This window comes from Agelaius tricolor, unplaced genomic scaffold (assembly GCF_023055355.1).
Source record: "Agelaius tricolor isolate 1412-34295 unplaced genomic scaffold, bAgeTri1.0.p SCAF_7, whole genome shotgun sequence".
Taxonomy (NCBI): domain Eukaryota; kingdom Metazoa; phylum Chordata; class Aves; order Passeriformes; family Icteridae; genus Agelaius; species Agelaius tricolor.
In genome coordinates, this window is record NW_027269267.1 from 940,645 (window position 1) to 962,277 (window position 21,633).

The 21,633-nt window shown below is 50.9% G+C and overlaps 2 protein-coding genes across 12 annotated transcripts in view; one reads left to right on the plus strand and one right to left on the minus strand.

Annotated features, from left to right (window-relative positions):
- SON (SON DNA and RNA binding protein) overlaps nucleotides 1-17,081 on the minus strand; it is a 37,840-nt gene extending 20,759 nt beyond the window's left edge. For 3 of the 4 annotated variants that reach the window (XM_071430067.1, XM_071430065.1, XM_071430068.1), the window contains exons 1-3: nucleotides 16,133-16,290; nucleotides 15,346-15,509; nucleotides 1,146-10,400 (exon numbers count right to left, since the gene is read on the minus strand). In XM_071430067.1, the coding sequence (XP_071286168.1) occupies nucleotides 1,146-10,400; nucleotides 15,346-15,509; nucleotides 16,133-16,221 (9,508 nt within the window). In that variant the 5' untranslated portion in view covers nucleotides 16,222-16,290. Of the gene's footprint in view, nucleotides 1-1,145; nucleotides 10,401-15,345; nucleotides 15,510-16,132; nucleotides 16,291-16,850 lie in introns of those variants that run through there. The other variant, XM_071430066.1, reaches the window with a different exon arrangement.
- A 1,651-nt stretch (nucleotides 17,082-18,732) lies between these two features.
- Nucleotides 18,733-21,633, plus strand: part of GART (phosphoribosylglycinamide formyltransferase, phosphoribosylglycinamide synthetase, phosphoribosylaminoimidazole synthetase) — a 36,187-nt gene continuing 33,286 nt past the window's right edge. For 5 of the 8 annotated variants that reach the window (XM_071430090.1, XM_071430089.1, XM_071430087.1 and 2 more), the window contains exons 1-2: nucleotides 18,864-18,896; nucleotides 20,780-20,845. The gene's annotated coding sequence lies outside the window, so the exon portion shown is untranslated. Of the gene's footprint in view, nucleotides 18,897-20,779; nucleotides 20,846-21,633 lie in introns of all 8 variants that reach the window. The other 3 variants (XM_071430086.1, XM_071430095.1, XM_071430091.1) reach the window with 1 other exon arrangement.

Here is a 21,633-nt window from a genome sequence, read left to right on the forward strand (position 1 = left end):
TTTATGTTCTGTGAAAATAACTGGAACTGTACTGAGCTGCTCTAGACTGTGCAGAAGGCAAGTGAAACTGCAGTGTAACCCAGCAGCTCCAACCACAACATCCTCCAACCACCCTGTTCTGATGATTCTTACTTCATTGATTCATTCCTGTTCTGGCATTACTGAATCCTTCCTACACAGCATAAACTCCAGAGTTTCTTCATTATCTACCCCTGAAAAGCTATCAAACCTCTGGAGGAAGCCTCATCTCCCCAGATATAGCCCAAAAGCTACTTACAGCCACCAAAGAGAAAAAGGAGCTCTGAGTAAGTAAAACATGCTCTTGCTTAAAACACAATTAGATGCAAAACTGTCAGCAGAAGAGTGTTTTGCTTTAATAAGGAGAAAAAGGACAGCCCTAACATAGAAATAGCAAATGAAATTAAATTAAGCCTTCTGCTAGTTTGCAAATAACTCCCTAACTGGAAGGCTTCCATGGCAACTCTGAGGCAGGACTGGAAGGTTCAGAACCTCAAGCCCACCACAGGAGGTTTCCTCACACTCTGTACAAGAGCTGATCTCCCAGCTCAAACCTTGTTTCCCCTTATTAACTCACTACCCAAGAAACAGCACAGCCTCTCTTCCTCCAAGCACAGAGAAAAGATGCAGCTCTTAAGATTTTATTTTCTGACCTGCTGGGTCTGGGGAGTATTTTCACAAATAAAGTCTCTCTTTCCTTTATATTCTTACCATGGGAAAGAGGCAAGACAAGAGTTCTGGGAACAGCTGACAATAGAGCCTAGGACTCTCCAAGTGGCACCTGAATTACCTTTGTGCTCAGGAGCAGAAATTCTAAATTTTCTTACACAGAAGTACTTGAAGTACTTGGCCTTTACTCTAATTCAGAATGTTCCTTGAGGCTGCAACACGCTACTTTTGTACAAAAGCTCTAGAACCAAGGTAAAACTGGCTCTAAAGAGGTTTCCATTCAAATGCTCAGCACTGATAAACCATCCTGCTGGAAGTCACTGCCTGAGGTTAACGCAGAGAGTGACTTCTAAGAAATCCCTTATGAATGAATGCTCAAATCAGAGCTAAAATCAGACTGTGCAAACCCACCCACTACCACCACCTCACCGCAGAACCAGTGGAAACAAAGCACTTACCCAGGTCTGTGAGACGTTTGGGTGACCTGCTGGAGAACTCCGAGGAGCGGGAGCGGCGCCGGTCGGGGGATCTGCTGTAGCGCCTCCTCCCCGAGGAGCGCGAGCGCCGCAGCCGGATCGGGGACCTGCTGGAGCTCCTCCTCCTCCCCCTGGAGCGCGAGCGCCTCTGCCGCAGAGGGGTCCGGCTCCTGCTGCGCAACCGGAGCGATATCCTGCGGTCCCTGGAGTCGGATCTCCTCCTTCTCCTGTCAGTGGACCTCGACCTGTTTCTCTGAGACCTCTTGCGCCTGTCTCTGGACAAGGAACGCCGCCTTCGTGACGCCGACCTCGACCTGCTTCTCCTCCTGTGCCTGGAGCGTGACAGGGAGCTGGAGCGAGACCTGGACGCTCTTCTCCGTGTGGCTGACCGGGAGCGATTCCGCCTGGAGCGCGAGTCCGTGTCGTATCTCTTGGACCTACGCTGGGAAGACCTGGAGCGCCGGCTCCTGGACCTGCGCGAGGACTCCTTGTCTGCAGCTTTCTCCACAGACTTGGACTGGCTCCTCTGGCGAGCAGCAGACCTGGAACGTCTCCGCCTGGACCTGCGTGAGGACTCCTTGTCTGCTGTTTTCTCCACAGAGGTTGACTGGCTCCTCTGGTGAGCCGTGGACCTGGAGCGTCTCCGTCTGTACCTCCGCACGGACTCTTTGTCCGCTGTTTTCTCCACAGATGTGGATCGGCTCTTTGGGTGAGCAGGAGACTTTGAGTGCCTGCTCTCAGATCTCTGTGGAGACTCTTTGTCAGATGCTTTATCAACAGATTTGGATCTGGATTTTTCACGCTCGGAAGACTCGGAACGTCTGCTTTCAGGGACAACGGAAGAGTCCTGTTCTTCTGACTGCTCAAGAGGCATGGAATCCTGCTTTTCCTCATCTGCCAAAGAGGGTTCTGCATCCTCTCCTTCCTCTTCACCACTGGAAGACTCTGACTCATGCTCATCTGATGATGTGGACTCTCTTTGTTCAGCTGTCAAGGAGGGCTCTGCATCCTCTTCAGCAGTGGTAGACCTCGACTCAGCCCCATCAGGGGATGCGGAACGCCTGTGTTCAGCTGTCAGAGGTTCCACATCCTCAGCTTCTTCACCAGCAGTAGACCTTGACTCTTGCTCGTCTGATGAGGTGGAATCTCTTTGTTCAGCTGCTGAGGAGGGTTCCACATCCTCTGCATCTTCACCAGCAGTAGACCTTGACTCCTGTTCATCGGAAGACGTGGAGTGTCTACGCTCTGCTGTCAAAGAGAGCTCCTGGTCCTCTGCTTCCTCGCCAACCGTTGACCTTGACTCCCGTCCATCAGGAGACACAGAGCGACGATCAGCTGTCACATCCTCTGCTTCTTCATCAGCTGAAGACCTTGACTCGTGGTCATCAGAAGATGTGGAGTGTCTACGTTCTGCTGTCAAGGAGGGCTCCCCATCTTCTACATCTTCCCCAGCAGCAGACCTCGACTCACGGTCATCAGAGGATACGGAATCTCTTCTTTCAGCTGCCAAGGAAGTCTCTGCATCCTCTGCCTCTTCTCCAGTGGTTGACCTTGACTCGTGCTCATCAGAGGACTCAGAGCACCTACGTTCGGTTGTCAGAGGCTGCTCCAGATCCTCTGCTTCTTCACCAGTGCTAGATCTTGACTCGTGCTCATCAGGAGAAGTGGAACGCCTCTCCAGATCATCCATTTCTTCATCTGCAATAGACTTCTGGTCATGGCCCTCAGGGGACAGAGATTGTCTATGTTCAGATGTCACAGAGGACTCCAGACCCTCTTCCTCCATGGGAGACCTTGGCTCATGACCTTCCTGATAGGAGGATGTGGAGTCTCTACGCTCAGATCTCACAGAGGGCTCCAGATCCCCTGCTTCTTCACCAGGGCCCACACTGCAGTTATCAGGGGACACCGAGCGCCCTTCAGGCATTAAAGAAGGCATTGCATGATCCATCTTTTCAGCAGGGACGGAATTCAAGTCGCTGCCATCAGGGGACATGGAGGCTCTATCGTTCACTGTCAAAGGTTCAAGACCATCCACTTTTTCAACAGTGGTGAATCTCAACTCCTGCCCATCAGGAGATGCTCCATGTTCATTTTCAGGTGTTGGAGAATGGTCCCGCACATCTGCTTTCTGAAGAGAGGTGAAACTCACCTCCTGGCTCTCAAAAAAGAGATGGTCATGTTCAGCTGTCACAGTAGAATCCCCACCCTCTGTCTCCTCAGCACGCTCCAATCTTGACTCGCGCTCCTCAGGTGACAGAGCACGCTCAGATGTCAGGGAAGTCTCCTTGGCTAGAACTCTTTCAGCAGGGCTGGACTGCAGCTCCTGACCTTCAGGAGTCATGGAACATTCACCTTCAGACAAGGACAACTCCTGCCCCTCTGTTTTTCCAGCAACAGCAGGCTGCAACTCCTGGCTATCACTGGATATTGAACTTTCACTTTCAGATGCTTCAGAATGTTCCTCCAATTCTTCTTTTTCAACAGGACTGGATCTCAAATGACGCCTTTTGGGGGATGCCTCGTACTCGTTTTCAGACAGCAAAGAACACTCCTGCACCTCCTGGCCCTCGGGAGATACAGCATAATGGACCAGCACTGGAGCCTGCACTGCTGTGCTTTCGGCGGGGCCAACCTGCAGTATTTGGCCTTGATGGAAGATGGAACATTCACTGCCAGGTGTCAGAGAAGGTTCTTGCACCTCCTTCTCAGCAGGGCTGGCCTCAGCCACCTCCTGGCCCTCAGGAGACTCACCATATTCACTTTCAGGCACCAGAGAACGCTCCTGCACTTCTGGTTTTCCAGCCAACAAGGAGGTCAATCTGTGATCTTTAGAAGACACAGCACTGTCCGGAACCACAGCCTCCTCCTGCACCTCTGCCTTCTCAGGAGAGCTGGACCTCAACTCCTGGCCCACCCAGGACACGGCACGTTCATTTTCAGACACCAGAGCGGGCTGTTGGACCCGTGTGTCTTCAGCAGAGGGTGACTGCAGGTCGCAGCTGTCCATGGACTCCAGACCTCTTTCTCCAGGCATCTGATAAAGCCTCCGCAGCTCTGTTTTTGCAGCAGGGGTTGATGTCAACTCCGGGCCATCAATCCCTATTGTGTACTCATTTTCAGACACTTGAGAAGGCTCCTCAGCTCTTTCAGAAGTGGTAGATGCCAACTCATGACCATCGGAGGCAACAGAACACCTGCTTTCCCGTACCAGAATGGGCTCCTGTACTTCTTCACTATAGGCAGATCTCAGCTTGTAGCCATCAGGGGACGCCAGGTGTTTCAGTTCAGATGAATTCAGCATTTCTGCTTTATCTGCAGGGACGGGTCTCAGCTCCTGACTGTCAGGCAACAGCAGAACCCCACCTTCTGATGGCACAGCAGCCACTGGGGGCTGTAGTTTTTCCGGTGTGCCCACTGATTCACAGCCATCAGCAGACACGGAGAAGCCACTTTCCAGTGAGAGAGAAGGCTTCTGGATCTCCACTTTTTCAACGGCAGCGGATGTCAATTTATAGCCTTCAGGAAAGATGGAACGCCGGAGCTCAGATGCCACTGACAGTTCCGCACTCTCTGTTTGCTCAAAGGAGTTGTACTTTGCTTTGTGGCCATCGTGGCATATGGGAATCCCACTTTTAGACATCACCAAAGATCCCGCACCATCTATTTTTCCAGTTAGGTATCTCGATTCGCGCATTTCCGAAGATCTGGAGCAGTCGACCTCGAGCACTTGTGGAAGCATTGGACCGTCTAAAGCTTTGTCAACAGATGATCTGGACTCGTGAACTTCAAAAGAAGACACTGAAATAACGTCGGCAGACACCTCAACAGAACCACACATAGATGTCAGGGAAACATCTGGAGTCTTGACTTTTTCAACAGATAAAAATCTTTGCTCATTTCCATGGGGTGACTTAAAGGACTCTCCTACAGACAATGGATGCTCCTCTATTGGTGCAGTGAAGCTGGATCCTGATCCATGTCCATCAGGAGACACAAAGTGTCCACCATCAGAAGCCAAAGAAGGCTCCCGCATCTGGCCTGACTCACAGCCATCAGGGATCACAGGGCGGATCATCTCAGGTGGCAGGAAAGGCCTCTGAGGTTCCACTGCTCCAGGGCTGTCAGCCAGCTGGGAAGACTCACGTTCAGGTACTTGCAGGACCTGTGAAAGCTCTTTGTGTTCATCAGGGATATGCTGTGAATCGTGACCATCAGACAAGTTGGAGACCCCACCTTTGGACAGGAGAGCTGACTGGAGTTCCATATCTCTTTTTAGTGCTGGAGGAAGCTCTGGACCTTCTACTTCTTTGAGAGGTGCAGTTCTGGACTCACCTTCACAGGATGCAGAGACATGAAATTCTGTTGCTGAAGCAGATATGGATCTTGACCTGGATGTGGAGTATGGAAGTTCAGGTAGCAATGAAGACTCCTGAGCTGCTGCTTTTTCAGTTGATCCATTTTCAGATGTCACAGACAGCTCTGAATCCTGTGTTTTTTCAACAGATGTGGATCTCAGTTCCTGGTCATCTGGGGTTTTGGAGGTATCAAATTCAGATGTGGCAGAATGCTGCACATCTGCTGTTTTTTCAACAGATGAGGCCCTTTCCTCAAGGCTCTCTGAAGGTTTGGATAACCCACTTCCAAATGATGGTGGCAGTACTGGGCCGTTTACTCCTTCATCAGACAAAGCTACTGCTGTGGGACCATTAGAGGATTTACCTTCACTTCCAACAGAAGACTGAGGAACATCTTCATCCAGACCTTTAGCTGACTCCTGAAGTTCAGAAGACTCATGCTTGCTACTGGACTTTGCTGAGGATAACTTATCTTTTTTTTCTACAGATTTGGACCTTGACTTAACACTGTCAGAGGACTTGGAACGTTTCCGTTTGGATTTTTTTGAAGACTCCTTGCGCTTTTTTTCGACAGACCTAGACCTAGACTTGTAACGTTCAGAAGATTTTGAGCGTCGACGCTTGGATTTTCGTGAGGATTCCTTCTTTTTTTCCACTGACTTGGATCTAGACTTGTAACGGTCAGAGGACTTGGAGCGCTGACGTTTAGACTTCCGTGACGATTGCTTTCGATCCCTTTTTTCTACTGACCTGGATCGAGACTTGTAGCGATCCGAGGACTTTGAGCGCTGACGTTTGGACCTCCGCACGGACGCCTTCCGACCTCTTTTCTCAACAGATCTTGACCTGGATTTTGAACCATCAGAGGAACCAGACCGATGCCTGAACCTCCAGGAGTATTCTTTGCCTCCTCCCTTTTCTGAAGACCTGGATCTAGATTTTGAACGGTCAGAGGACCTGGAATGTCTGCGGCGGGATCGCCAGGAGGACAACCTCTTTTCCGCTGACCGTGACTTAGACCTGTAGCGGTCGGACGACCGGGAACGTCTCCGCCCGGACCTTCGGGAGGACAGCCGCTTCTCCACTGACCTGGACTTAGACCTGTAGCGGTCAGAAGATCTGGAACGTCTCCGCCCGGACCTTCGGGAAGACAATCGCTTCTCTGCTGACCTGGACTTGGATCTGTAGCGGTCAGAGGACCTGGAACGTCTCCGCCCGGACCTTCGGGAGGACAATCGCTTCTCTGCTGACCGTGACTTAGACCTGTAGCGGTCGGAAGACCTGGAACGTCTGCGCCCGGATCTCCGGGAGGACAATCGCTTCTCCACGGACCTGGACTTGGATCTATAGCGGTCAGATGACCTGGAGCGTCTGCGTCTGGACCTTCGGGAGGACAGCTGCTTCTCCACTGACCTGGATTTAGACCTGTAGTGGTCAGAGGACCTGGAACGCCTCCGTCTGGACAATCTCTTTTCTGCTGATCTGGATTTAGACCTGTAACGGTCAGATGATCTAGAATGTCTGCGCCTGGACCGCCGGGAAGACAATCTTCTCTCTCTCTTCTCCACAGATCGGGACCTAGATTTGGAATGCTTTTTTCTAGAAACGGAATAGTTTCTGCTCCTAGAACGTGCTCTTTTAGAGGTCAAACGCCTGGAAGTGGAACGTGACCTTGATTTTTTCTTCCGCTTCCTAGACCTGGACTGAGACTTGGAGCGGCTCCTTTTCTGTTTCTTTGAATCATGTTTTTTCTCACTGGTTCTATGACTACTTTTTTCAACAACATTCTCAAGCCTCATGAGAGTCTCCTTCATTCGTGCTGCCACATCAGGTTGCACATCAGATGTTTCTGAGTCTCTTTTCTCTGAGTCCTCTTCAGGAGTTGCTTCTTTGACATCCTCAGCCTCTGGAGTGTCTTCCAACTGGCCTTCCTCTATAAGTTCTGGACCTGCTTCTGCATCAGTCTCAGGTGCTGGACCTGCTTCCAAATCTTTTGTCTCTGCCTCCAACCCTGCAGCTGCTTCTGCATCTTTCAGCTCTACATGAGTCCGAGGAGCTGTTTCCAAATCTTGTGTTTCTGCTACAGGAGTCCCTGCTGAAACTTTTTCCTCTGCTGCATGTGAAGAACTAAGAACTGTTTCTGCTACTAAAGGTTCAGATGTTTGAGTCTGCTCCACATCTTCCTTCTCAATCACCATATCCTCTACCTGTTGACTCTGTACTCCTTCTACATATTGTACCTCAGCTGTCACTTCATGTTCCAGTGCAGTTTCCAGGCCTTTCACATCCCCTGGTTTTGGAACTGCTTCAGAAGGTTTTATTTCAGAAACACCCAAGATTTCTGGAGCCTCTTCTGAACTCTTCCATTCTGCAGCAGGTTTTGCTTCTAGAACTACCTGAAGATCTTGCTGCTTTTCAGCATGCAGGTATTCTGGAACAGCTGCTGAAGCATCACCCATGGGTACCTCAAGCTTTTCACCTGTTTCAGAACCTTTCACCTCTACTGTTGCAGACTCTGTCGTGCTCTCTAACCACCTCATTCCTCCAGCTTCTGATACTGGCTCCAAATATTTTGCTTTCTCCATTTCAGAGAGCTCACTTCCTTGTGTGCTGGTCCTCCTTGCTGCAATTTCATGTTCTACAGCAGATCCCTGAGTTTGTGTATCTGTCAGTACTCCTGATGCCGTACTGTCTTCTTCCACTCTGGGCAAAGACTCCAATACCGCTGCTGAATGACCTACTACTTGTTCCTGAATAGATTTTGAACTGGTTTCTGAAGTTTGCACAGTTTCTAGGATTGCTTCTCTGCTCCTTGTCTCTGCTTCTGGAACATGTTCTGAATCCTTTCTCTTCCTCAGCACCTCAGTGTGTGAGGGTCCCGTGTGTGTCACAATCTGCGACCGTGCAATGATGGAACTCTCTGTCAGGCCTGCATGGAGAGGTTCTCTCTCTGCTGTGGCTTGCCATGGCATCACCCCTGCTGATGCCTCAGCCCCTCTAACTGGTTCCATGCTTTCACATGCAACCACAGGTTCAGGAGTCCTTTCTAAGGCAGGAAGTCCTGGACTTGCAACAGTCCCACAATGCACAGCTTCTTCTGAAGCTTTCACACCTTCTACTTGTAAGGACATTGAAGCTGTTGTGAAAGTTTTTGCTTCCACCCCAGCCACTGGTCTCAGGACTCCTCCTGGACCTTGTGTGTTTTCCTTCTGCAAAGACAGAGAAGATGTCAAACCTCTCACATGTGATTCACTCTCAGGTCTTGATTCTCTCAGCAATGAAGTACCTTCTGAATCTTTTGCTTGTGGACTTCTAAAACCCTCTGCCATGTGGACTTCTGGAGCCGTTTGGGGAATGAAGGTCTGTACAACTGCTGCAGGTTCTGAAGTTGCTCCTAATCCTCTTGTCTCTGCAACCACGTTCTTCCCTGTCAATCCTGCTGGAAGTGCAGATCCCTGGGTTCTGTCCACACTCCTTGTTTCTGCCAAGACTCCATGTTGTAGGAACATTCCTGATGCACCCAGTGCTGTTGCAGAACCAGTGGTTCCTTCCACACTTCTGCCCTGCAGACTTTCATGAGCTGCTCTGACATCTTTTGCTACAACAGGTTCCATGGTTGTTTCTAAAGCTTTCACACTCCCCATAGCTGGTTCCGTATCCTTCATTTTTGTAACAGCTCCTGGTCCTGGAGGTGTTTTGGCACTTATTTCCACGTGGGTCACAGGGGTGGCTGCAGGTATTGTCAAAGGATGTTGCAAAGGTACACCTGCTTTCAGAACACTGGAAGCCTCCACAGGGCTGCCCTGCGTCATGCTCAAACTCCCAGACATGACTGAGGGCTGCAGGGATGGCTCCAAAGTTCTGCTCACACCCCCCAGTTCTGAAGGTCTCTCCACACTTCTCACATTTCCCATGTGCAGAGATTTTTCAGCTGTTTCTGGAATTTTCACTTCTTGCCCAGCCACTGCCATGTGAGCTACAGTCACAGCACCTGGATGTGCCAAATTTGCAGGTGTAGGGGTTGTTGTGACACCACTTGCCAAGGACACAGATTCTGAAGCTGTTTCCAACCCCTGTGCTGCCCTGTGAGACACAGACTGATGAGATGCTTCCGAGTAAGTCAACACCTCCATGCTCTCAGGCTCCAGAGCTGCATCCGAAGCTTTTACTTCCCCAATGCCTTGAGATTTCAGAGAGACTTCTGTACCTCCCAGTGCTTCTACTGAATCTTTCTGAATCTCTGATTTACTGACAATTCCAGATGGGATGCTGGACCAAGTATTACTTCCAGTATCAACAACACTGGCATTAATAGCTACGGGATAAATATTTTCATGGTACTGTTGAATTTGTTCTTCGCTAGTGCAAATTCTAGTTTGAGCTATACTAGTATTTTCTGGGATATTAGACTGGATGCTTTCTAAATTAAATGGAGGATTTGCTGCACACAAAGTCCCCTCCCCACTTCCAAGATTTTCTGCAGATTGCTGAGAATCAGTCACTGAATGAGAAACAAGTCCTAAAGCTTGATTATCAAGCCCCTCAGCTGGTTTGGAGCACAGTTCTGGCTGCACGTGGCCAGCCAGGTTTGCATCTGCAAACACTCCTTGCTGTACATTCACTTGGGAGCTGGACTGCTCTGGCACCAAGGGAGGGGCTGGCTGCACGCCTGCAGGCTCTCCAGGACGCGCGCTCAACTTGGATTCCTTTGGTTGCTTTTTATGCTTCTTCTCTTTCTTCCTTTTCTTCTTCTTTTTCTTCTTCTTCTTGCTTTTGTGCTTCTTGTTTTTCTTTGCTTTTTTCCTAGGAATTTCATCTTCACCTGTAGAGCTCCTTTTTGTAGACTGAGTACTATTTTTCACAGTATTTTTGTCTACATCTAGAAAAAATGACATTTACCTTGTAAACATTTGTAAGACTGCATATAAAAAATTCTTTCAGATTAGTTGTGAAGTACATGGACAGAGGTACAAAACAATTAAACTTGCAAACTATGCCAAATTCACTAAAGTTACACACACACAAACAGGACACACTCCCTTCCCAGCTCTCTTTCCTTCCTCTCAGAGTTACTTTAAGTAATAAAACAACAATTCTTTCAAAAAATTACCCAAATCTTGTTAGTCAGGACAGAGGCCCAGAAGGAACTCAGCTCATTCCAAGCAGTATCACAGTCATGGAATAGTTTGGTTGGGAGGTACCTTGAAGCTCATCTTGTTCCACCCCTGCCATGGCAGGGACACCTCCCACTGTCCCAGGTGCTCCCAGCCCCAGTGTCCAACCTGGCCTTGGGCACTGCCAAGGATGCAGGGGCAGCCCCAGCTGCTCTGGGCACCCTGTGCCAGGGCCTCACCACTCTACTAGGGAACACTCTTCTCCTAATGCATGATCTAACCCTGCCCTAGGGTAGTGAAAAGCCATTCTTCTGAAGAGGGAAGAGAGGATGATTCTGGGAATTACCATCCCGTCAGCCTCACCTCCGTGCTGTGAAGATCATGGAACAGATCCTCCTAGAAGCTCTGCTAAGGCACATGGAGGACAGGGATGTGATTTGAAATAACCAGCACAGCTTCACAAAGGAAAAATCCTGTCTGACCTTCTGTGGTGGACTGACAACATCAGTGGGCAAGGGAAGAGCTACAGATGGCATTTATCTGGACTTCTGTGAAGTATTTGACCCAGTGCCCCCACAACATTCTTCTCTCCAAACTGGAGTGAAAAATTTGACAGGTGCACTGTGAGGTGCATTAGCAGTTGTCTGGAATGATCAAGTCCACTCTCAGCAGGTTTGCAGGTGACACCAAGCTGTGAGTGCAGTGCCACCTCTGAAGGATGGGGTCATCCACAGGGATCTGGACAAACTCAAGAAGTGCCCCATGGGAATCTGCTGAGGTTTAACAAGGCCAGGGGCTGTACTTGGGTTGGGGCAACCCCTGGGATCAATCCAGGCTGGGATGAGCAGATGGAGCAGCCCTGGGAGAGCTGGGCCTGCCCTAGCCCAGAGCCCCCCTGCCCTGGGCTGAGCCCCCAGCCGGGATCAGGAGAGGGACTGGGATTGTGCCCCTGTGCCCCTGTCCTCAGGTGATTTCCCACCTGCAGAGCTGCCCCAGGCCTGGGCCCAGCCCAGGGAGGAGCTGGAGCTGCTGCAGAGAGCCCAGAGGAGGCTCCAGGATGAGCAGAGGGATGGAGCAGCTCTGCTGGGAGGAAAGGCTGGCACAGCTGGGATTGTTCACCTGCAGAGACTTCAGGTGACCTAACCATGACCCTCCAGTACCTGGAAGTACTGTAAAGGTAGTGGAAACCTATTGCCAAGAGCCTTGAGTGACAGGACAAGGGACAGTGGGTTGAAAATGAGGGAGAGTAGTTAGATTAGATCTTAGGAAAAAATTCTCCCCTGTGAGGGAGGTGAGGCCCTGGGACAGGCTGCCCAGGAAAGCTGTTCCATCCCTGGAGCTGTTTAAGGCCAGGCTTGACAAGGTTTGGAATAACCCAGGACAGTGGAAGGTGACCCTGCTCATGCCAGGGGGTTTGAAACAAGAGAACCCACAAGGTCCTCTTCCAACCCAAACCATTTTATGACTCCCCTATGTCCTGTCCCTGCATCCCCTGGAAATTGTCTCTCTCCAGCTTTCCTGGGGCTCCTGCAGGCCCTGCAAGGCCACCCTGAGCTCAGCCCAAAGCTTCTCCTGTGCAGGTGAACAATCCCAGCTGTGCCAGCCTTTCCTCCCAGCAGAGCTGCTCCATCCCTCTGCCCATCCTGGAGCCTCCTCTGGGCTCTCTGCAGCAGCTCCAGCTCCTCCCTGGGCTGGGCCCAGGCCTGGGGCAGCTCTGCAGGTGGGGAATCACCTGAGAGGGCACAGGGGGTGCATGTCCCACCACACACACTCAGTGGGGCAGCACCTTCTAACTGCAGGCTGGAGATGTGCTTCCAAACCCCCAATGGTGCACATGGAACATAAACAAGAATTCCCATTTCCCAAACAATTACCAAACTGGGGACTTATGCTATGAGACCTGAGCAGCCTCTCTCAGCTGCTGTGCTTTAACCCCTGAGTGAGTCCAGTGCTGCTGCTGTGTTAGAAATTCCCTGGGTATTTACTGACCGAATTACTTACAAGGGTCTAACAAATTTGGGAAAAGAGCATCCATGCCCCCAGTCCCAAACCCACTTTAAGACACTGCAGGCTGGAACAGCTACTGGGACAGGCAGGACTGCAGCTGCTAAGCTGCATGTTCCTCTGAGAGTGTTTGCTTCCAAAGGAAAGTAACAAATTCAGATGACTGTGGGGACAAGCAAATCACTGATGGGGAAGGGAAAGAGGGAGTCTGGGATTTCCATCACCACCTTTTAATTCTGTAACCCCACCTCCCTCTGGATTTAACCTTTGTGAGGTTCTTGCCCTTCTGGAGCCCCAGTGCCATGTTTTCAGGAGAAAGACACTTCATTAAAGGCAACTTGCTGGGATTTCTGTGAAATATGAGCTGTACATTGCAGTCTGCTTGCATGTTCCTTTCAATGATTCTATTTATGCAGGCCAGGGCAGTAACACAGACCCTCCAATTGGAATCTGTGATCCCAAAGCTCACTACTTTCCAGTATCCAAAATCCTGCAAAAGCATTTGGTAACTGCAATACTATTAAATGAATGTGACTTGGGATTCCACAACAAATATACCAGGTACATACTTATGGGATAAGCAACTTAGAAATAGTTTTTGCACCAACGTTGCTTTGAATGCATTGAGAGAGAACAGTGAAGGAGAGTCAAATTTAGGGACAAAATGTCCAGCCCACAGATGGAGAACTCAGTGGGTGAGCAACTGGCCCAGGGGTTGGGCACCAATGGTGACAGTGACTGGGGTGACATGGGGCTGACACCAGTCACACTGCTGGTGCCACTGACTGCCCAACAGGCACTAGTGGGGTTCTGCAGGGCTCCATTCTCAGCCCAGTTCTCTTCAGCATCTTTACTAACAACCTGAGCCCAGGACTCGAAGGGATAATTACTCTGCTGAGGACACTAAATGGTGAGGAGCTGTTTACCCTCCTGAGGGCAGAGAAGCCCTGCAGAAAGACCTCACCAAATCAGAGATTGGCAATCCCCAGCTGTGTGGAGTTTAACAGGGGAAGTGCTGGACTGGGCAACCCTGGCTGTGTGGATGGAGAGCAGCTGTGGGAAGGGCCCTGGGGGTCCTGGTCCATGGCCAGCTGGAGCTGAGTCAGGAGTGCCCTGGCAACCAGGAGGGACAAGAAAATGGTGGGGAAGGGTCGGGAGGGCCCCCCGAGGTGCCCTGGGCAGCCCAGGCTGGAGCAGCCTGAGCTCAGAGCTCCCCGGGGCTGCAGCTCCTCCCGAGGGGCAGCGCAGGGACAGCTCCGAGCTCTGCTCTGGGACAGGGACAGCACCAGGGAGCGCCTGGGGCTGGGCCAGGCCAGCTCAGGCTGCAGAGCAGGGCAAGGTTCTTGCCCAGAGGGTGCTGGCACTGCCCAGGCTGCCCAGGGAATGGGCACGGCCCCGAGGCTGCCACAGCTCCAGGAGCCTTTGGCCAGCGCTGCCAGGGATGCCCAGGCTGGGCTTGCTGGGCTCTGGGCAGGGCAGGGCTGGCACTGGGGGATCCCTGGGGTCCCTCCAGCTCAGGATATTCTGGGATTCTATAAAATGAACTTTTCTGCAAAGATAATTCATTAGATTGAGATAATCAGATAATGCCTCTTGTCCAACTCCTTTTTGGAGATGGACAGTGGGAATGTTAGCCACAGGTAAGTTTACTGACTTAAAAGTTAACACCTCTCACTTCTTTATTACCATGTGAACTTGCCTCAGTCCTCCACACAAGAAAACAACAAAAAATAAACAAATAAAAATCACATCAAATAAAAATCACATCACCAAACAAAACCAGCAAAAACCACCCACCAACTAAGCACCGACCCAAACTTCCCCATGTCACCCTGAAGTGCTGCTCCTACAGCATAAATTAAAAACTTGAAAATGCTCAAGGTACACAAACCACTGAGCAAAAAGCCCCAAAGCAATCCCAAACTCCTGCCAGCAGAATCACTGAAATGAAAACTTTTTCTGTGCTGCCTCTAGAACTGTACTCACCCAGCACACTGCAGTCACCTGTGTTTGAACTCCCAAAAATGAGAAATGCAGTAATTACAGCTTTCATCACCTCACCAACCCTCCACAGTCAGAAATCTTATAATTAGCACCAGTCCCACAAGAGGGGACACTCAAATGTGACTTTTTAGCCTTAAAAAAACCTAGTAATTTATTCAAGGTCTGAGACTGACACATCAAAATCCCTTTGCAAGACTGCAATGTAATTACCTACACTTTATAACAGCAAATCATCTTTCGACTAAACAGTTCATGACAGATCTGTTTTGTAATAAATGTTCTTTCAAAATAATCCTGAAAACCAACTCAAAGCAGAAACTGCTTCTATCAGCATCAGCTTTGGTACAAAGAACAGTTCAGTGACCCTGGAGTAGATATATATAAAATAATGCAGAACTTATGGACACATATATGCATACAAATGGAAAATATTTATCTGTTTCAGCACTGGAAAGAATAAACTCCAACTTTTCCTCATACCAATGTTACATATAACCAGCTCAATTTTTAAATTATGTATTTCTCAGGCCACCTCTGGATGTAAAAGCACAGTAAGGAAAAATATTTAACCACATTTAATGCACAACTTGCCAGAGGAGCAGCCCCAGGAAGCACATTTTCATCTCTATAAATCTGATTCCATTTCAGGCACAGTCACAACCTTCTTACCAAGAAGAGATTTGCCAGAGGAAGTTTTATTACCTGGATTGCACTGCAGCTCTGTCCCGAGGGCTCCAGAGAGCACTTCCTCTATTTTCTGCACTATCTGATCACTCTGACAACTCCCAGCAGCTCCAGAGGCTTCGGAAGGCCCGGCCTGCTCAGCCGGGATCGTGTCACCATTGGGCTGCCCTTCCACATTTGCACTAATCAAAAAAAATAATAAAAGAATCAATTTAACACAAGCGGTTTTGAGCAATTTTTTGGACATTTTTTGTCGTTCACATACATTTATTATATCCAGCTCTTCAGAACAGTATTCCAGCCCCCTAAAAAAGGCGTGCGCTTAGGGAAAACTCTGCCTTTGGATAAATTCTCACTTATTCAGCCCCGACACTGTGACTGCTGAGGTTGAGACGCAAGGGGAAAAAACCACATTCTGGAATATGCCACATCTCCCGTGCTCGTACGGCCTTGTAGGGGTTTCCTCCTCAAAATAAATACACGCAACGCGCTCTCTTCCAGCTTTTCCTTGCTCTTACCAAGGCTTTACTTCTTTTACGAGATAAACTCGGCAAATTTAGCCGCAAATCAGACAAACCAAACAGGCGCCTGCCCCTACGGGAGGACAGCACCGAAACCGGGGAGAGAGCGGGTGGACGCGTCCCCCCACCGTCTTCTCTCGGCCCCCGGGCCGTGTCTCCCTCAGGGCACCCGCTCGGCCGCGACCCCCTCGGCCCCGCCATGTTGCCGCCGACACGACCCTCAGGCCGCGGCCCGTCTCTCTCCGCCCCGTGTCCTTCCCCGCCTCTCCCCACCGCCCCGTTACCCGCCGTGCTGCTGCTGCTGCTCCTCCTGGATCTCCCGGAATTTGCTGACCACAAAGGACCGAAGGATCTGCTCGATATTCGTCGCCATGACACCCCCCCTTCCTTCCTGCCCCGACGCGAGGCCTCCAGCATCCCACAGTGCACCGCGGCCCCGGGCGCGCGCTGACGTCCCCGCTGTAAGCCCCGTTCGCGATTGGCTGCGTTCGCTGTAAGCCCTGTCGCCATTGGCCGAGGCGGCGTGCGGCTGCGAACAGCCGCTCTAGCGCGGCGCACGGGCCATAGAGCAGCGGCGGGTTCCGGCGGGGGGGGAGGAAGGTCTCGTGTCCCCTCAGCCGCCGCCGCCATGTTGTGGCGCTCCCGCCGCCCCCCCGCGCTCCGCGCCTGCCGCCGCCGCCACCGGCAAAGCCGCCCCGAGCGCGTCCCCGTCCCGTAGTGAAAGCATTAAACCAGTCCCCGGCGCTCCGCGCCCACACCGCCGCCTCACGCAGACCCCTTCCCCACACAGACACACCGCCCCGCCGCCGCCACCGCTCGCGGCCCCTCTCGCGCCCCGTACGCCGCGTCCGAGCCCCCGCGGCCCCGCGGAGGGCAGGAAAAGGCACCGCGGCGGCCACGACCGCCAGTCCCGTCCCCCCGCGCTCCCGCAAGCCCTTCCCCGGCGCCGCCGGAGTCCCCGCCGGAGTCCCCGCCGGAGTCCCCGCGGCGGCCGCTGCTTACCCGGCCGAGGCCATGGCGGGCTGAGGCGCGGCGCCGGCGGCTGCGATCGGGAGCGATTCCATCGGTGCCCATGGAGCGGGGCCGAGCCCCGCGTGTGCTCCGGGCGGGCTGCGGCTCTCAGGGGGCTCTGCCCGCACACGGGCGGTGCTGCGGCTGCTGCTGCATCACCACGGGGCCCTCAGCCCCGGCTCCATGCGAGAGGCGCCCGCCCGCGCTCCCTCCCTCCCCCTCCGCCCGGCAGTGACACGCACATGTGCTCCGGGGGCTGGCAGCGGGGCCGCGAAAATTAAAGGAACAAAGGGGGGAAACCGAAGGGAGGTGGATAAATAAAGTGCGCCTTTTGCCCGCCTGAGAAAGTCGGAGCTTTTCTGGCGGTGATGGAACGCACAGAAATGAGTTTGTCCGGAGTACAGCCACCCTGGGGACCCCCTCAGTGCTGCCCATGATGCCTTAATCAAATCAAATTTTAATAATGTGGCTGTTCAAACAGGCTGTAAAACCGAATAATCCTACGGCTGGAACTCTCCCCACACACAGTTTCTGTAGTAGTAACTTAGGGGAGTTACTTGACCTGAAATAAATTTAAAATACCTCCAAACCTGATCTGGTGAGTGGCATCCTTGCTCATGGTAATTACTAAATGGTTTTTAAGGTCCCTTCAAACCCAAGCCATCCTGGGATTCTGTGAAAACCCAAGTAAAACTGTTTAATTACTCTGGTCTAATAATTTTCACCGTCAATATTGTTTAATGATCACTTGCAAGACCCCTTAAAATCAGCATAATTCTTCACTATGTCCTGCTGATCTGCCTTAATACTGACTTTGGAGAAGAAAATGAATCAGAGACTTGGATCAATTTGCTTACTTCTATGTCACACTTGATTTATTGCATTTAAAGTAGTTACAGAAGTTAAGAAGTCCTTTTACCTGTTTATGCCATGCTCACATTAATACATGTTAGATTTACTGGTAGAACACTATGTAATTTTTGATATCAAAATAAAGGCTGAAAATGTTTCAGTTGGACAATTTCAGATATATTTAGATTCAGCTGATGCAAATGGCCTTGTCTCAACCAGGCATGTCAGAAACATGAAAAAGGTTCCCCAAAAAGGCCAGAGAAGGACTTTAGTGTGTGCTGCATGTTTCCCTCTGACTCCTTACAAACAAAACTAATCTGATAATTACAAGAAGTCTCTCCTTGTACACATGAGGATCCACAGCGCTATGGGAAAATAACTGTTCTTACTCTCCCCATCTCTGCTGGCTGCATAAACTCCCTTTATTTAAACTCTTTTATTCAGTTTCAGTGTCAGATGGTTTTCAGATTAATTAAATATTTTACTTTCATTTTGTCAAGACCAGTGATTGTTGCTGGTAATGTTCAATTAGTAGCATTAGTAATATATAAGTATTACATTAGTAATAGTAGTTCTGCTACAATTATCAATACTACTTAGAACATTTATTTGTGCAACTCTTCCCTTTCAAAGTAGGAGTCTGGTCTGGTGCTTAAATATGCAAAAAATAACATTAAACCTTATTTCCTAAGGTATTTTACAAAGAACAGTGATGTTTTCACGTTACAGCTGTTGAAGGGAGGAAAACTGTGGATTAAATTTTGTTTTATTAACAGTATTGTAGCACAACTGTAATGCTAAATTAGACTAAACCAAAGACTAATATTCTTTGGCTTCATAAAGCAAAAAGTTCAAATGTGGGACAAACCAAGGATGTGGTATTTCAGGGGATGTAGAGACAAACCCCACCTTTGCACAGCCCTCACAGACCACCACCCTCAGCCCCTGAGGCGATGGATAAAGTAAAAACAACGTGGGCATCCCTAAGGTCTTTGGGCCGCCTCTCTCCCTTTCTCCACCCGCCTCATCGCCCTAGACTTCAGGGATTTCTGTTCTAAAGGAAACTCCGGATGGCCCCGCCGAGCCACTGCTCACAGGTTTCCGTCCCTCCTCCCCCCGCGGTGCTCGCTTGGTGTTGTATTTCCGGAGTATTTCTTTCCACGCTCGGATGCCCTCTGGAGCACAGTAAGTTCCCGAGCCGCGCTGGAAGCGTGCAGGAGCCGCGGTTCCCTCGGCTGCGTGGCTGCCGCTGTCCCGGCGCTGCCGGTGGCCCCGCGCTGCCCGCGCTGGGCTGGGGGCGCGGGGGGCGGCCGGGGGCCGTGTGCGCCGTGCCCGCACCGCAAAATGGCGGGACGCTCCTCGTGGGGCATCCCCGCTCTTCAGGGCAAATGCCCTCACGGCGTGGCCCTCAAGGCACCCCCCTCATGGCATCCCGGTCATGGCTTGGCCCTCATGGCAGTCTCCTCATGGCTCGGTGCTCACAGCATAGCCCCCACAGCAGTACCCTCAGGGCATCCCCTTCATGGCAAATGCTCTCACGGGTACCCCCCTCATAGCACTCCCCTCATAGCTTGGCCCTCATGGCAGTCTCCTCATGGCTTGGCGCTCACAGCATAGCCGCCACAGCAGTACCCTCAGGGCATCCCCTTTGTGCAAATGCCCTCACAGTATCCCCCTCATGGCTTGGCCCTCATGGCATCCCCCTCATGGCTTGGTGCTCCCAGCATAGCCCCCACCTCAGTACCCTCAGGGCATGGCCCTCAGGGCATCCCCTTCATGGCAAATGCTCTCACAGCATCCCCCTCATGGCACCCCCCTCATGACATCCCGGTCATGGCTTGGCCCTCATGGCAGTCTCCTCATGGCTTAGCCCCCACAGCATAGCCCCCACCTCAGTACCCTTAGGGCATGGCCCTCATGGCATCTCCTTCATGGCAGATGCCCTCATGGCACCCTCCTCATGGCATCCCAGTCATGGCTTGGCCCTCATGGCAGTCTCCTCATGGCTTGGCCCCCACAGCAGTACCCTCAGGGCATGGCCCTCACAGCATCCCCTTCATGGCAAATCCTCTCCTGGCATGGCCCTCATGGCATGGCCCTCTTGGAATCCCCATCACAGCTTGGCCTGGTGAGAAATGCTACCCACTTTCAAAAATTTAAAAGGTTTATTAAAGTTTTATCAAAATACAACAGAAGACTGAATATTACGGGGCAGGGAGCAAAAGATTTTTTCCCCGCCATGTGCTTTGAACCCTTTGGCCCCTCCCAAAGCTCAGCCCATTGACTCCTCCTTCCCTGTCCAGTGATGGAGATCATTTCCTTAAATCTCAATTGGATGCCAGCTCTTGCCATAGCAACAATGCCACCCTCCCAGATGTCCCAAACCCAGGCCACCCCCTGATAACAACACAAGGGGGGTAAAACAGAACTATAAATCTATAAAACTTCTCCTAACAAATATACATGGTATTTGCATTTGAATTGTGAGAGTCAGCCATGGCATTACTCGTCTATCGCAGCCCTCATAGCAATCCTGTCACGGCCTGGCCTTCACAGCCAAAGTGGTGAAATATTTACTTGAAGTAAGTAAATATTTCGTCTCTGGGTTTGGACTTTGATTCACTTGAATTCTTTCCCTGCTGTTTGCAAAGTTGGGGGCTTACCAACTTTTTAAGCATTTTTTAAAATTTATCCAGTAGCTGTTGGAATTAATGAGCATAGTTGATACTTATGCTACTGTTTTGGGTATATAGCTGAAAGGGTAACACAGAAAGTGCATTTCAAGAGTTGTACTCCACCGTCATGGTACAAAACTCTGAGCACTGCCAGCATCCTACATTGCTTGAGGTGTCAAATTTAGTACTATGGGGGATGGTTGTAAAAGTTTATTATCCTGTTTATTTTTAGCACCAAAAGTTGAGGGAGTGTTTTGCCTAGAAAAATGCCAAATCCAGCTGTCCCCTGGACACAAGGGGCCTGTGTGGCAGAGCTTCAGCTTGGGCCATGAACGACACATAATAATGACTTTTTTTCTTCTATTTTGTTTTCTACACTGCACTGAATAGCAGGAGGTGAAACAAGATGATCTTTAAGTATCCTTCCAACCCAGACCTTTCATGATTCTATATAGCCAGGTGAGAGCTGGGAATTTATCCTAAATAAAACACATGAGTTAAAAGAAGCTTATTTAACCCAAAGCTCTAACTAAAAATAATAATTGCCACCAGATTCTGGAGGCCTCCAAGCTACTTAAGCAGCTCTTCATGTGTTGAAGTCTGAGGAAGTGAAAAGTTTTCTAAGGCTGTGTTTTTTTCCTTCAGGATGAGCCTAATTGTGCCCCAACCTAAACCTGCATTTCCCCTGTGGGATTCTGGCCATTTTGCAGATTTGGTTGCCATGGCTGTTTATTGTTGTGCCTCAGAGCTGCCTTCACACTTGGCACGGTGAATTCCCTCTGGAAACTGAGCCACACAGAGAAAAAATGCAGAGAGAGTCTGCAGTCTTCCCTCCACAGCCCCTGGTTCCCTGGTGTGTCCTGCCTGGGACCAGGGACCGGCTGGGGCAGGAGGTGGGAATGGGAATGCAAACTTGAGTGTGTCCTGGTCCCTCCGTCCATCGGGCTGACCCGAGGGCACAGCTGGGTTTGCTCCCTCAGCCTCCCTGGCTGCCTTGTGCTGCTCTTCCCTTGTCCTGGCTGTGGTGATCCTTCAGCCCTCAGGAGCTGGCTCAGCTCAGCAGCTGGGAATATTTCCTGTATATATATCCATAGTGACACACTCACTGTGCTGCCCTGCTTACCCTCGCAGTGTCTGCTCTGCAGCACTGCTCTCGTGCTCCAGGTGCCCACATCCCTTGGCACAGGCGGGAGGAGAGGGAAGGAGAGCCTGCAGGGGGAGAGGCTGGGGTGGGACCAATGGGGAGC